Raw genomic sequence first — 14,245 nt, 5'->3', positions numbered from 1 at the left:
AATCGGGCTCCTGGACCTCGCCCGGCGGCCCGACGCGGGCTTGTTGCGTGGCTCCCGCTTCCTCCAGTAGAAAAGGAACGTGTGGTGGAAGCGGCGCCGCGACCGAGAAGCGGTTTCGGGCTGCGGCCCCGGCGACTTGGGCGCCTCGACCCGCGACGCCCTCATGGCCTCGCCGCCTGTCGGAGCGTCCGGCTTTCCACGATCCGGCCCTCCGTGCATCCCCAGCAGCGCCGCGGGGCTCCTCCGGCAACGTGGGTGGGGGGTCCTGAGCGCACAGAGGGGATCGGCCCACTCTGGTGGGTGCCTTGGTAACGGGGGGGGGGGCGCGCCCCGCGTTCTGTTGACGCTTAAGCCCTGGTTCGGCCCCACGACACGGAGTGGACACGCCCACGAGTGGCCCCAAGCCCCAAAACAGTCCCCTGGGACTGGAGCTATTATAGTGCCGCGGGGAAGAGGATAGTCTTGTGCGCGGGCAACCCAGGTTGGGTCCCCCCTGGCAGCTGGAGATGATCCCCAAGGGCAACCTGGGCACTGCTGGCTGTGGGACTTCCACCTACAAGACAATTAGCTTGTTCTGTATTCTGGAATTATTCCTGGTGGTGCTCAGGGATTCAACTCAGGTCGACTGCATACCGGGCAAGCTTGTACAAACCCACACCTCTCCAGGCCCTGGTAATTCCACATGGTGATAACCATATGTGTCGTGTATTAAGGAGTGAATTTGACCTTCAGGCATGGCAACAACTTGATGAGGTGCTGCTGGGAATTTCCCCAGTAAATTTCCCGGAGTAAAACGGGAAAATCCTCTTCTGGTTTGGGGAAGGGCAGCAGGAGGAACAGGGATGCATATGGGACCCACAAAGCATCGGAGAATGGATGTTGGGGACAGGGATGCTCCAGCTGGCCTGATGAGAGGGTAGCACAGGGACCACAGAAAGCAAGGACCCAGGACCTAAGGTGGTTGATTCAAATCCTGGCGTCCCATATGGTTCCCCTTGCCTGCCAGGAGCTATTTCTGAGCAGATAGCCAGGAGTAACCCCTGAGCACTGCCGGGTGTGGCCCAAAAACCAAAACCAAACCAAACCAAAAAACAAACAAAAAAATAAACAGAAAACAAGGACCCAGGCTTAAACGGGAATTTTTCAATCTGGTGGGGAGCAAATACATTTTTTTTTGGGGGGGGGGCACACCCGGCAGTGCTCAGGGCTGTCTGCTCAGAAATAGCTCCTGGCAGGCACAGGGGACCACATGGGACACCGGGATTCGAACCAACCTTGGGTCCTGGATCGGCTGCTTGCAAAGCAAACACCACTGTGCTATCTCTCCAGGCCCAGCAAATACATCTTGTCCCAACTCAGGCCCCCAGAGCAGCAGGGTCTGCTCACCTAGGGTCCCACCAGGACAGCTGCACCTTAACCTGTGCCCATAGATCAGGCCTGGCATCCAGAGCAGGGGAGACTGTGGGTTTCCATAATCCGTTCCTTTCCTGGCCACAGACACCCCAATGTTGTCACATGGGAACAACAGGACTACAGCCTGGCATCCTGTGCCGGTCACACCCAAGTTCATGACCCAAGCCCGGTATCCACTCACTTCCTTATGCAGCCAGTGGTGGACATGGAGGGGAGCTGCTGAACTGGAAGGTACTAGCAACACCAACCTGCTGCTCCCCGCTGCCCTGGAACCCATGCACTACATCCACCATGGTTATCTGCAGTCCCACAATCCCAGGACACTCACAAATTCAGGAGACCCCGGATGTGGCAGTGACACATGCTTCCAGGTTGAAGCCCAAGCCACCTGTGCCCACGATAGTGGCTAGGAACATGGGGTTTCCTGTGCTCTGCTTGAGGGGTGGGGTGCTGAAATGAGGAGCAGCCCCTGGGGGGGGGCACCAGTATTAGACAATGTCTGTCCCTACCATAATAACTACAAGTCTGGACCCGGGAGAGTTGGAGGGTGGTAACCAACCCACATTGAGTTTTAATGGTTCCTTCTGTCAATAGAAATTCAGAGTGGAATTCATAGTAGTGTGGGACTTGACCCCACACTTTGTAGAACCCTCGGGCATCCTTGCTCAGGGTCTCAATTCTGAGCTTCCAGCAGGGCCACGAGCTTATAAAGAGAATCTATCTTGGCCAGTGGCTGGGCAGGAGATGGGGAGGCACTGACATAACCTCTCACGGGTCTCCTCTCTCTCACTGCTCTCAATGTTGAAACCCGACCCTGAGGGTGCGCCTCAGAGGAAGCTCCTAAGGCTCCAATGGTGCCTGCCCCTGAGGGACATCTGGAGCCACAGCTGCAGCATCCCCTCCAGGGCACTACAGGGGACCCTGGGGCTCAGGATCCAGAGATGGAGGGCCCACAGCTGGCTCAGAGCCTGGCTGAGAGCCCAGGACCCACTTAGGAGCCTCAGAAGTCCGGCTTTCTGCAATAAAGCTTCAACCCCAAATGTCCATGTGGCTGTGCAGAGCCTCAGAGGGCTGGGGGGCCGGCAGGGAGTGGTGCCAGCTTCATGTTGCACCACAGGAAGTCCAGAAAAGTGGCGGCCTGCAGGGTCCGGCTGAGTCGCTGAAAGTGGCGCTCTGGGAAAGAGAAGCACAGTCAGACAGTCCTTGGAGCCAAGGGATGTCGCCAGTGCCCCACCTGTACCCCCCAGGTAGATACCTGTGTAGGGCAGCAAGGCCTCGAGTGAGGTCCGCACCCCTTCATAGGCCAAAAGCTCATCTGGGGGCTCGTGGTGCAACAGCACGTCCAGAACGGCCTGGGCCTCATGGCAGTGGCGGGTGTTGGTGTTCCATGTGACGCAGAAGCGTAGGAGGGCCTCTGGATGAGGTGGACGGACAGCAGTCAGCCTGCTCAGCCCTGCCGCCCTTCTCTCTGCCCCTGCCCTCCTTTGTTGTCCCCATTCCCTGCCATCAACCCACCTTTCTGGTCCCGCCGCAGTGAGAGCACGGTGGCTTCCAGTTTCTCACTGGCCTCAGGGTCCCTGCGAATGGCTATGGGAAGACGAGGCTGAGCCCAGACAGGGGGTAGGGAGCCTTGGGGAGCCCGCCCTGCCAGCCTAGGTGACACTGACCCTGTATCACGGTAAGCACAGTGTGGGGCCTGTCCAGGGAGATGGCCAAGCCCAGCGCTCGCAGGAAGCGCCGCTCGTGTAGCAGGTTGTCCAGTTCCTGTTGCCTGCATGGAAGAGCCGGTGGGGCTGACGCAGGCAGCAAGGCAGGGTGCCTCAGATGCCAGGGATGCACCGAACGCCCCAGACTCACCTCACCACCTGCTCTTCAATCTTGGCCTGCTTCTGGGCCTCCTCTTCCTCCGTCACGTCCTAGGGTCACACAGGAGTCACACATGTGCCCTCAGGCTGCACCTCCACCCCCCAGAGTACCCTACCTTCCAGAGGATGACACAGGAGTCACTGGCGCCAGTGAGGGCACGGTCGTCCAGCCGGCTGCAGTGGAGACCCCAGACCTTGTCCTCATGGGCATCCAGAGTCCTCACACACTCATTATTCTTGATGGTCCAGAGCTTCAGGAGCCCATCAGAGCCACTGGGGGTGGGGGCTCTGCATCAGCGCGGGCCACCACTCCCTGCCCACAGCACCCCTGCACCCCTCTGCCACTCACCTAGACAGCAGCTGTGTGCCTCGGCTCACAAAGGTCACCTTGAGCACGGAGGCGTCGTGGCCCTCAAATGTCTGTATGTGGAGGGAGGGTGTGTGAGGCAGGCAAGAAGCGAAAGGCTGAGGGCCCAGGGGCAGGCACAGGTATCATACCTTGAGGCAGCTGAAATCCTGCAGTGCCCACAGCTTGACGGTGCCATCAGCTGAGGCTGTGGCCAACACCTGATCCATAGGTGAGAACTGGACACACCAGATGCCACGCCGGTGGCCTGAAAAGATGCCCAGCAGCTCGCATTGAGGCAGGGCCCAGAGCTTAGCCGTGCGGTCCTGGGAGCCCGTCGCCAGCAGCTTGTCATTGGGGGCCACTGCTACACTGTTGATATCCTGGAGCAATAACATAGGTGGCTGGAGCCCACTGAGTCTCCCATCCCTTTAACCTCTCCAGCTTCCACCACCTGTATCATTCCACATCCCCTCTCCTGCTACCTGCACCCCATGCACACCTAACCCTGCTGACCTTGTCATGGCAGCGCTGCGTGGCCTGAGCCTGCAGCAGGACAGGGCTCCCAGCCTTGGCTGCACTCTGGGACAGTGGTGCTTCCGGGAGGGGCCAGAGCTTCACTGTGCAGTCTTGGCTGCCCGTCACCACAAACGACTCCTTCAGCCTAAACCCGCACGTGGAGACGCTGCTGAGCCCCAGCAGCAGAGACCCTATCCCCACCACTGTGGTCCCAAGCCTGAAAACACAGGAAGCTACTCATCCCCCCTCTCCTCCTCACCGGCCATAGATGCTTAGCAGGGATCCCCCCCCCAAGGTCTCCAGACACCAGGCTACAGTGGCAGCAGTACCTGGAGCAGCAAATGGAACCCACGCTGTGAGTGTGCCCAGAGCCATGTGCCACACAGACCACGTCGCCAGCTTTGCTCATCTTCCAGATACGGATGCTCTGATCCTGAGGCAAGATGAGAGAGCATGGAGGTAGGGCATTTGCCTTGCATGCAGAAGGATGGTGGTTCGAACCCCGGCATCCCATATGGTCCCCCGTGCCTGCCAGGGGCGATTTCTGAGTGTAGAGCCAGGAGGAACCCCTTTGCGCTGCCGGGTGTGACCCAAAAACCAAGACAGGCAAAGGGGGAGGCAGGTGGCTGAATGGCTGGTCCCAGTTCTGGGCGCAACATCACTTCCCTGAGCCTCCTGGGCCTCACCTTCGCGCAGCTGGCAAAAAGCCACCCTTTCCGAAACACGTCCAGGCCCAGGACGATATCTGTGGGCAGAGGAGGATTGGGCTGTTGTGGGGGTGGTGCGAGGGCTCTGGGCATGGGCAGGGTGGCACGCTGCGGTTTACCTGTGTGGCCATGCAGAATCTGGCAGGAGAACGTGCGCAGCTCAAACACCTTCAGGCAGGGGCTGTTGGAAGCCACCACCACGTGCGTGTCCTCGGGGCCAAGGAACCGGACGTCCAACACCTCCTCAATGTAGCCAGCAAACTTGGTGGGACAAAAATGGGTGATGTGTGAGGGGCGGGCTGCACCTCCACTGTAGGTTGGGACCAGATGTGCATTTGTGGGGTCCTGGGTGCACCTGCTTCTGGAGCTTCAGTGAAGCAGCATCATGGAGCAGCAGGTCATGGTCAGCCGTGGCACTGAGGATTAGGCCAGCGCTGGCGGCCAGAACACAGTGTGTCAGCAGGCGCTCAGGTCCCGGAGGTCTTGCTTGCGTGTGCACACACTGTCCAGAGGCAGCCTCCCACACGCGTAGAACACCTACGGGGACAGGGGTGGCTGGGACCACCGTCCATGGCTCCCTGATCCGGTCAATTGCCACATGCCCCAACCCCAGGCACCTTGGTCACCCGCTGTCAGGAAATGCAGGCCTTTGGACATCACGCCCAGCTCCGGGGCCGATTCTTCGGGCAGCAACACCGCAGACTCCACTGTCTAAGGAATGGGAAGAAGGTCATTGGCTGCAGCTTCCCCTCCCTAACCCCCTCACACCCATCCCCGAACCCACCTCAAACACAGGAATGGTCCTTTTGGCCTGGCACTTCATGAGATCCCACACCACACAGATTTTGTCACGGCCTGAGCTACAGGGCATAGTTTCGTCAGTTCCAGGGTTTCAGCAGCCCTCCTAACCCCCAGACCCGGGACAGGTCAGACCTGAGTGCTGTGTGGCCATCAGCAGTAAAGTTCAGGGAGGTGACAGCACTATAGTGAGCGGTGAGCGTGGCCAGGCAAACACGCTCCTGCAGGGACCACACACGAATGGCGGCATCAGCAGCAGAGGAAAAGAGCAGCAGGCGCTTCGGGTCTGGGTGGAAGGCCACCAGGCTGCAGGCATGGAATAGGGCTGAGTGAGGCCCAAGGAGTGCGGGTAGCCCCGTCCCCCACCATGATGCACCTCCCCTACTCACTGCACTACACCAGGCGAGCCCCGAAAGAGATGTGTCCCATAATGCCGAACCACGTCCCAGACACGCAGGGCCCCATCACAGCCCCCTGAAAAGTGGTTTGGTTGAGATGAGCCACAGCTCTTCTCTGGACACCCCCCCCCCCACGGCTGTCCCACCCAATACCTGTGGCCAGCAGAGTGGATGTGGGGTCGAAAGTCATGCTGGCCACAGGAGCAGTGTGCAAGGCCTTCCACAGGCGAGCCACAGTGCCCTCTCGCCATGTCCACTGAGCCAGCAGCAGGGCACGGCTAGCTGTCACTAGCACCTGGGGAGGGAGTTCAGTTCAGTGGGGGGCAGCACTTCCCAACCCGGTCCCATCCTACTCCTTCCACTCCACACAGACCTGCTCATCAGGGCTTAGGTCAAAGGCTGTGATGTCCTCTTGATCCTCCTAGGGCAGGATGACAAGCAGTGAATGATTAGACCTGCCATAGGTGGGGCCCACACCCAGCAGAGCCTCCCGCCTGTGCCTCACCTGTTCCAAGCCCCGCAGCACAGCCCCTGAAGCCACATCCAGGATGTTGACTCTGTTCCCGCAGACACAGAAGAGGTGCTGCCCGGTCCGGTCCAGCTGGAAAAAGGGGAAGGTCTCAGCCACCATCCAGCTTGCAGCTGGCCACACACATCGCACCGCATACATGCCCCAGGACCCCAGGCCGGTACCTGCACCTTCCCGCCCTTGTAGAAAGGTTCGATCTTGCGTTCCACAGCATAGCTGCAGGGATAAAGAGGAGTCAGCTGCAATTGCCTGGATCTGCTGTTGCTGTGGCCTCTCCGTCTCAGCCAAGCGGATGACAGGGGGCCTGCATCCTGGGAGGCTGCTGCTATTCACAAGGCAGCTCTCCCAGATGCGGGGAGGAACACGGTGAGCCTAGGGGCCCATCAGGCTTCCCTACTGCCTGTGGACCCGAGCCAGGCAACTCATTCATCCTAGTCCCTGACGTCCCGGCTCTGCCTCTGCACCACCCATCCCTGGGGGTGCGCCCAGAGTTGCACCACCCACCCCGCATGCTGGCACCGGGATAGAGCTCAGTCTCTCCTGTCCGGCGGTGGCCCCGCTCCCATCCCGCAGCACCCGCTCACTTGGCTTTGAAGCGACCCAGACCCTCCAGGGCTTCAGCCATCACAGCCGCCGCCGCTACCACGTGAGACCCAGGACTGCGATTCCCCACTTCCGGCGCGCGGTGATGACGCAGTATACGTGACGCCATCGCAGAGCGCGCCCCGTGTAAGTTGTGGGCAGAGACTGCAGTGTCAAGAAAAGGGCGGGGCCCGGGGAGATAGCACAGCGGTGCTTTCCTTGCAAGCAGCCGATCCAGAACCTAAGGTGGTTGGTTCGAATCCCGGTGTCCCATATGGTCCCCCGTGCCTGCCAGGAGCTATTTCTGAGCAGACAGCCAGGAGTGACCCCTGAGCACCGCCGGGTGTGGCCCAAAAACAAAACAAAACAAAAAAAAAAACAGGGCAATGGGGGCCGGAGAGACAGCATGGTGAGGTAAGGCATTTGCATTTTTTTTTTTTTTTTTTTTGGTTTTTGGGCCACACCCTGTGACGCTCAGGGGTTACTCCTGGCTATGCGCTCAGAAGTTGCTCCTGGCTTCTTGGGGGACCATATGGGATGCCGGGGGATCGAACCGTGGTCCGTCCTAGGCTAGCGCAGGCAAGGCAGGCACCTTACCTCCAGCGCCACCGCCCGGCCCAAGGCATTTGCATTTAATGCGAATGTCGGTGGTTTGAATCCCGGCATCCCTGGTCCCCCTCCCCCCCCCCAGCCTGCCAGGAGCGATTTCTGAGCGTGGAGCCAGGAGGAACCCCTGAATGCTGCCGGGTGTGACAAAAATAGAAGGGTAATGAGCATGCAGAAGGATGGTGGTTCGAATTCCATTCCCTGAACCTGACAGGAGCTATTTTTGAATGACCCCAAAAAACAAAAACAAAAAAAGCAATTGCAGAGCCGATCTTGGCCATTCCAAATTGGTACCCTACACTGCCAAGGATAAATTTTTTTTTATCCCACTTCCCAGGGATAATTTCTGAGCGCAGAACAACCAGGAGTAATTCCCGAGGGGGGCTGAATGTGGCCCAAAAAGAAAACAAAAAGGATAAGGGGGGCCGGAGCAATAGCACAGAGATAGGGCACTTGCTTTGCTCCGTTGCCCACCTGGGACAGACCCAGGATTGATCCCCAGCATCCTGTTTGGTCCCTGAGCTTGCCAGAAGCGATTTCTGGGCACAGAGCCAGGAGTAACTTCTGAGCACTGCCAGGTGAAAAGTACAACTTGGGGGGGGGGGTTATTTGCTTTGCACACCTGGAGGACCTGGGTTCCATCCCAGTGTCCCTTTTCTTTTTTTTTGGTTTTTGGGCCACACCCGGTAACGCTCAGGGGTTACTCCTGGCTATGCGCTCAGAAGTCGCTCCTGGCTTGGGGGACCATATGGGACGCCGGGGGATCGAACTGCGGTCCGTTTCCTAGGCTAGCGCAGGTAAGGCAGGCACCTTACCTCCAGCGCCACCGCCCGGCCCCTCCAGTGTCCCTTTTCTATCACTGCCAGAATTACAGAGTACAGAGCCAGGTGTGACCTCTGAATATTGCTGACTGTGGCCCCAAAACAAAAGAAAAAATAAACAATCTTGACTCTGGGCCGTCATCATCCAGGGCGCTTGGAACAGCCATGGTTGGTTTGCAAAAACGTGAAGTCAGGTTACAACTGTGTGTTAGCAGCATAATGACTGCCTCAGCCACTGGAGAAAACTGGGTGCCTGTCATAAATTACCTTGACTGGGTGCTTGTATAGAGCTACCACAGGTCAGAAAACGCCAGGTGCTCAGATCTGGGTTTCCCCACTGCCTATTTCCATAGCCACTTCCATCCTGTGGGCCAGTCCCTAAGGTTTTCATCCTCTCCTGGGATCCCATGGGGCCCTACTCTCCTCTGCCCTGTACAGATGTAACAAGGATTGAAGGCCTACAGGTAGATGTTGTAGAAAGCCAGGTCTGAGCTCCACACATTTATTTACTCCTATTAAGTACCAGGAACCAGGGTCCTGGGTGCCCCACATTACAGGCTCCATTCTCCCTTCACTGGTGGCTATGGTCTCTAGTGTCATCATCCTCCTGCAGAAGTTGGAAGTCCTCCTCCAGGAATTGTTCCAGCTGGATTAGCTGCCGCCGCAGGCACCGAGTGGTCCGAAGCATCTTGCGAGTTGCCTGATACATCTTGTGCATTTGCCGCACCGACTGCAGCAGCAGGCCACGACTGCGGCCCTGGATTTGGCTCATGGCCTCATGCTGATCACGGTAGCAGTTGTGGTGCTCAAGCTCGGCTGGGCCCAGTGTGGCCCCGCAGCCCAGGGGGCAGAGCTGTGGGGTTCTGAGCTGGCAGATCTGCAGGTGCTGAGCCAGGGCCCCACGTGACACCCTTTCTGTGCAGCCCTCATTGGGACAGGTCACCCGCTCGAAAGGGCATGAGTCGTGGTGCTTCCTGCGATCCGTCAGAGGACATGTCACCAGGCAGCCGGCCTCAGCATTCCTGCACTGGGGGCAAAAGAGAACACCGTGTGGGCCTGGCTGGATTGGCACCAAAGCTGCCTGTTCATTTCAGGGGCCTGGAAATTGTTAGCTGAGCACCTTCCAGGAAAAGTGAGTGGTGGATAGTGTTAGGAAATGCTTGGGTGGGTCAAGAACCAGGAATTCAAGGAGACAGGGTCTTTGAGAATGAACTTTCCCCTATCTCAAACCCATGTCCAGGGAGCTTGTGCAGTCTCCTGGCTTTAGGTCGGGACAGAGCAGCCATGAGCTGTCTAAGCCAGTCTAAGCTACTGGTGGAGGGAGGAGAGTTCTTGGTTCTGGGCCAGCACCAGGATTGGGGAGGGTTGTGGCAGAGTCTGATACCTTGACTTCCAGGCAGCCAATGGTCTTCCAGAGGCTGTGCACATTGACCATCTTCTGCTTCACCTCCTCCCGGCAGCAAGGGCAGGTTTTCTGCCTGGGGGTTGGCGAGTCAGGGGTGTTGGTGTCAGACAGGGACAGGAGCAGCCTGGGCCCCCTCTTCTTCCAGCTAAGGGATTTGAGAGCTGCATTAACAGCACCTAACCCTACCACAACCATGGGAGGCCACCATCACTCTCTTATGTTTGGCAATATAAGCTTCCTGGACCTCCCAACCCATGTTCAGGGTCATCCCCAACACTCTCCCCTGTACAGAGCACCTGGCTAGCCAGCGGGCAATGCAATTCTTGCAGAAGACATGGCTGCACGGCAGCCTCATAGGTCTCCGGAACACCCCATGGCAGATGGAGCACAGGAAGTTGTAGTCTGGGGGGCTGGTGAAGATATGTAGATCATAGCCACCAGCCTGCAAGGGTGACAGGTATTAGAACCTGACTTCGCATTCAACTTGAAATAAGCTCCAGAGAGTGGAGTGCCTAGAATCCTAGAGTCCAGGTGGAGGCCTGGGCCAGTACCCACTGAGGGCCAATGGGACATTCTCAGTGGCCCACTAGATCCCATGCAGTCTGGGGGCACTGCCACCCTTTATCACTAAAGCTGGGCTCCACTGTACAGCCCCCCTGGTTCCAGCACATCCAGTTAAGGTCCAAACTCACCATGGTCCTTGTCTGGGCAGCAGCTCCACTGGGCCTGAGCGATGGGAGGGTCTGCAATTTCACAGGGGAGTCAGCTGACATCGCAATAGCATGACAGGCCCCTGCTAACTGCAGCCTTGATCTGGACCTTTTGTACCTACAACAGGTGCTTACACTCCTTACAAGGGTTCTTAAGTGAGAACCAACATGGCCAGATCAGAAAATAGGTCCCCTAGACACCCATCCTTGGAGGATCAGAGCGATAGCACAACAGTAGGGGATTTGCCTTGCACACGGCAAACATAGGACAGACCCCCAGTTTGATTTGCGGCATCCTATAGGCTTCCCGGAACCTGCAGGAGCGATTTCTGAGCCCAGAGCTAGAGTAACCCCTGAGCATCACCTGGTGTGACCCCCAAAAACCCACTAAAACAAAAAATTTCCTTGAGGTTGCTACAACGGGGAGAGCACTTGTTTTGCAAGCAGGAGTGGCTAGTCTCTGATACCTAAGCATAATATGGACATGGGAAGTTCTGCAGGCTGGCACGGAGGGGAAGGCCTGAGGTGCCCAAACTAAGAAAATGCAGGGAGCCGCCGACATTCACGAGCCTGCCTGCTCATACCCGAGGTTCCACGTTCACCCCTCGTGGGGGGCTCACCCTCTCCAGCATAAACCTGTGAACTCCTCCCACCTCCTTGAGCGGCCTTCAGCCCCCCGCAGATGCTTAAGTTACCAGTACGGATTGGAGTCCGGTTCTGCAAGCCCAGCTCTACCTGTGAAGACAAAACAGAGACACGGACACTTGGGGAAGCAAAGGCCACTTCGAGCGGGCGGTGAGCTAAGGCCCCAGGGGCCGTGGGCGCCGAATCTCACCCGGAGCCACAGACAAAGCAGCAGGTGATTTTTCAGCCACCGCCAACGGACTCTGCGACCGCAGACAACAGACTTACCAGCAGCCCGAGAGAAAAATGGGCGGGCGACTCCCCCTTTTATAGCCACCGCCCGGATGTGCCTCGGTGGACCAAGCGCATGCGCGCGCAGAGCAGCCGAACCAATCACAGTCCGTTTTCAGGCTCGTGGCTCCCGAGGTTGGAGGGGCGCCGAAATCTCGCGATATTTGCTGGGGTATAAAAAGACCCCTCCCGGGCGTTCTTTCTTCTTCATAAATACACCTGAGTGTCTCAGTAGTTGCGGCCTGTACGTGTGGACTCTGAGCCTGCCAGGAGCAATTTCTACATGCAAAGAGCCACCACCCTTTCCGAAGCACGTCCAGGCCAGACGATGTCTGTGGGCAGAGGAGGATCGGGCTGGAGTGGAGGTGGCTGGCGCAAGGGCTCTGGGCATGGGCAGTGTGGCACGCTGCGGTTTACCTGTGTGGCCATGCAGAATCTGGCAGGAGAACGTGCGCAGCTCAGACACCTTCAGGCAGGGGCTGTTGGAAGCCACCACCACGTGCGTGTCCTCGGGGCCCAGGAACCGGACGTCCAACACCTCCTCAATGTAGCCAGCAAACTTGGTGGGACAAAAATGGGTGATGTGTGAGGGGCGGGCTGCACCTCCACTGTAGGTCAGGACCAGATGTGCATTTGTGGGGTCCTGGGCGCACCTGCTTCTGGAGCTTCAGTGAAGCAGCATCATGGAGCAGCAGGTCATGGTCAGCCGTGGCACTGAGGATTAGGCCAGCGCTGGCGGCCAGAACACAGTGTGTCAGCAGGCGCTCAGGTCCCGGCGGCGGTGGTCCTTGCGTGTGCACACACTGTCCAGAGGCGGCCTCCCACAAGCGCAGAACACCTATGGGGACGGGGTGGCTGGGACCAGCATCCATGGCTCCCTGAACCATCAACTGCCACATTCCCCAACCCCAGGGACCTTGGTCACCCGCTGTCAGTAAATGCAGGCCTTTAGACATCACACCCATTTCCTGGGCCGGCTCTTTGGGCAGCAGCACCACCGCCTCCACTGTCGAAGGTCATTGGCTGCAGCTTCCCCTCCCTAACCCCCTCACACCCATCCCCGAACCCACCTCAAACATGGGAATGGTCTTTTTGGCCTGGCACTTCAGGAGATCCCACACCACACAGATCTTGTCACGGCCTGAGCTACGGGGGTACACTCTCATCAGTTCCAGGATTTAGCGGCCCCACCCACCTCCCAGGCCCGGGTCTGGTCTGACCTGAGTGCTGTGTTGTCATCGGCAGTAAAATTCAAGGAGGTGACAACGCTGCTCCTGCAGGGACCACACACAAATGGTGGCATCTGCAGCGGAGGAAAAGAGCAGAAGGCGCTTCGGGTCTGGGTGGAAGGCCACCAGACTGTAGGCATGGAACAGGACTGAGTGAGGCCCAGGGAGTGCAGGTACCCCCATCTCCCATACCACCATAATGCACCCCCCTACTTACTGCACTACACCAGGCGAGCCCTGAAAGAGATGTGTCCCATAATGCTGAACCACGTCCCAGACACACATGGCCCGTCACAGTTCCCTGAAAAGTGGTTTGGTTGAGATAAGCCACAGCTCTTCTCTAGAACACGCCCCCTCCATGGCTGTCCCACCCTATACCTGTGGCCAGCAGAGTGGATGTGGGGTCGAAGGTCATGCTGGCCATAGGAACAGTGTGCAAGGCCTTCCACAGGCGAACCACAGTGCTCTCTCACCATGTCCACTGTGCCAGCAGCAGGGCGTGGCTAGCTGTCAACAGCACCTGGGGAGAAAGTTCAGTTCAGTGGGGGGCAGCACTTAGTAGTTTCCAACCTAGGTCCCATCCTGCCTCTTCCACTCCACACAGACCTGCTCATCAGGGCTGAGGTCAAAGGCTGTGATGTCCTCTTGGTACTCCTAGGGCAGGATGACAGGCAGTCATCAGACCTGTCATCACACCTAGCAGCGCCTCCTGCCACTTGCTCCTCTCCTGTTCCAAACCCCACAGCACAGCCCCTGAAGCCACATCCAGGATGTTGACTCTGTTCCCGCAGATACAGAAGAGGTGCTGCCCGGTCTGGTCCAGCTGGGAAAAGGGGGAAGCTCTCAGCCACCATCCAGCCTGCAGCTGGCCACACATATCGCACCGCATACATACCCCAGGACCCCAGGCCGGTACCTGCACCTTCCCGCCCTTGTAGAAAGGTTCGATCTTGCGTTCTACAGCATAGCTGCAGGGAGAAAGAGGAGTCAGCTGCAGTTAGTTGCCCGGATCTGCTGTTGCTGTGGCCTCTCCGTCTCAACCAAGCGGATGACAGGGGGCCTGCATCCTGGGATGCTGCTGCGACCCACAGGGCAGCTCTCCCAGATGCGGGGAGGAACAGGGTGAGCCTAGGGGCCCATCAGGCCTCCCTACTGCCTGTGGACCCGATTCAGGCAACTCATTAATCCTAGTCCCCGACATGCCGGCTGCTGCCTCTGCACCACCCATCCCTGGGGTGCGCCCAGAGTTCCACCACCCACCCCGCATACAGGCACCGGGACAGAGCTCTCAGTCTCCCATTCCCATAGCACCCGCTCACTTGGCTTTGAAGCGACCCAGTCCCTCCAGGGGCTCAGCCATAACAGCAGCCGCAGCTACCACGTGAGACCCAGGACTGCAGTT

General features: G+C 58.3%; 1 protein-coding gene, 1 long non-coding RNA gene and 1 pseudogene across 2 annotated transcripts; all 3 read right to left on the bottom strand.

The window, feature by feature from the left end:
* Positions 1-1,948: 1,948 nt before the first annotated feature.
* On the bottom strand, positions 1,949-7,232 carry TBL3 (transducin beta like 3). Its single transcript, XM_049768084.1, has 22 exons — positions 7,160-7,232; positions 6,740-6,791; positions 6,552-6,647; positions 6,420-6,467; positions 6,200-6,341; positions 6,038-6,122; positions 5,784-5,954; positions 5,635-5,710; positions 5,468-5,561; positions 5,206-5,387; positions 4,970-5,111; positions 4,830-4,888; positions 4,473-4,576; positions 4,141-4,288; positions 3,777-4,007; positions 3,628-3,698; positions 3,395-3,551; positions 3,271-3,329; positions 3,081-3,184; positions 2,929-3,000; positions 2,669-2,827; positions 1,949-2,586 (listed from the first exon to the last, which is right to left on the bottom strand). The coding sequence occupies exons 1-22, from the start codon at positions 7,198-7,200 to the stop codon at positions 2,477-2,479; spliced, it is 2,403 nt and encodes an 800-aa protein (XP_049624041.1). The 5' UTR covers positions 7,201-7,232; the 3' UTR covers positions 1,949-2,476.
* A 4,229-nt stretch (positions 7,233-11,461) lies between these two features.
* On the bottom strand, positions 11,462-11,575 carry LOC126002796 (uncharacterized; annotated as a pseudogene).
* Positions 11,576-13,573: 1,998 nt separating this feature from the next.
* LOC126000925 (uncharacterized) lies at positions 13,574-14,227 on the bottom strand. Its single transcript, XR_007492862.1, has 3 exons — positions 14,163-14,227; positions 13,760-13,811; positions 13,574-13,666 (listed from the first exon to the last, which is right to left on the bottom strand). It is a non-coding gene; the product is annotated as an uncharacterized LOC126000925 (long non-coding RNA).
* Positions 14,228-14,245: the final 18 nt, after the last annotated feature.

Source organism: Suncus etruscus, chromosome 2 (genome assembly GCF_024139225.1).
Source record: "Suncus etruscus isolate mSunEtr1 chromosome 2, mSunEtr1.pri.cur, whole genome shotgun sequence".
Lineage (NCBI taxonomy): Eukaryota > Metazoa > Chordata > Mammalia > Eulipotyphla > Soricidae > Suncus > Suncus etruscus.
This window is presented reverse-complemented; position numbering and strand designations above follow the sequence as displayed.

Excerpts from the sequence above, each read along its gene's own strand:
- TBL3 (XM_049768084.1), bottom strand. The coding sequence starts at position 7,200 with ATGGCTGAAGCCCTGGAGGGTCTGGGTCGCTTCAAAGCCAA. Across the intron at positions 6,342-6,419 it reads ACCTAAGCCCTGATGAGCAG|GTGCTAGTGACAGCTAGCCG; the intron begins GTCTGTGTGGAG and ends CTCCCTCCCCAG. Across the intron at positions 5,112-5,205 it reads CACTGAAGCTCCAGAAGCAG|TTTGCTGGCTACATTGAGGA; the intron begins GTGCACCCAGGA and ends TGTCCCACCAAG.